General features: G+C 49.9%; 1 protein-coding gene across 1 annotated transcript; it reads left to right on the top strand.

The window, feature by feature from the left end:
* Positions 1-5: 5 nt before the first annotated feature.
* LOC115284998 (leucine-rich repeat-containing protein 37A2-like) lies at positions 6-728 on the top strand (the record flags this gene model as incomplete). Its single annotated transcript, XM_029931422.1, has 1 exon — positions 6-728. A coding segment is annotated over one exon (723 nt), but the record flags the coding sequence as incomplete, so codon positions are not given.
* Between the last annotated feature and the right edge of the window lie 3 nt (positions 729-731).

The following is a 731-nucleotide window of genomic DNA, read 5'->3' on the forward strand; positions in this document are numbered from 1 at the left end:
CTCGCTCGAATGTGGCTCCCAGAACACCCGAGGCCAAACTGGACCACAATTCCAGAAAGGAAAGTTTACTCAGTAAAATCCTGAGGGTCCCAAAGAGGCCTCCGTTCTCTGCAGTCAGGAGCCTCATAAATTCCCCTTTACGAGAGGATTTTTCATCTCCGGGACAACTGAGTCCTCAGGAAAATCCTGTCCTTTCAGAAATTTACAGAGAAAACACAACTGTAGAGAACACTACTGCACAAAATGTCTTTGCAGAAAATATTTTTACAGGAAACACTAGTGTGCCAGAACAAACCGCCCCTGAATTCACAAGCCTTAAGAATCTTTCCACGGCTCATTCTACCGTTACTGCAGACCGCTCCGTGCCCACCGCTGAAGGAACCAATGATACGCAATGGGAATCCCACCCTGTGGGCACTGGCCTGCCCTCAAAGGCCACAGGCTTCACCGAGTCCAACCTCTCGTCCCCAGGTGATCTGTTTGAAATTCAGTTAAACCAGCAGCTAGGGGCCCTCATCCCCAACAATGACGTGAGAAGGCTCATTTCTCATGTTGTCCGGACCTTGAAAATGGACTGCTCTGAGACCCACGTGCGGCTGGCCTGTGCCAAGCTCATCTCCAGAACAGGGCTCCTGATGAAGCTTCTCAGCGAGCAGCAAGAGCTAAAGGTGTCCAAGGCAGAGTGGGATACGGATCAATGGAAAAATGAGAACTATATCAATGAGAGCACC

The sequence above is a fragment of the Suricata suricatta genome, unplaced genomic scaffold, assembly GCF_006229205.1.
Source record: "Suricata suricatta isolate VVHF042 unplaced genomic scaffold, meerkat_22Aug2017_6uvM2_HiC HiC_scaffold_32201, whole genome shotgun sequence".
In the NCBI taxonomy this organism is placed as follows: Eukaryota; Metazoa; Chordata; class Mammalia; order Carnivora; family Herpestidae; genus Suricata; species Suricata suricatta.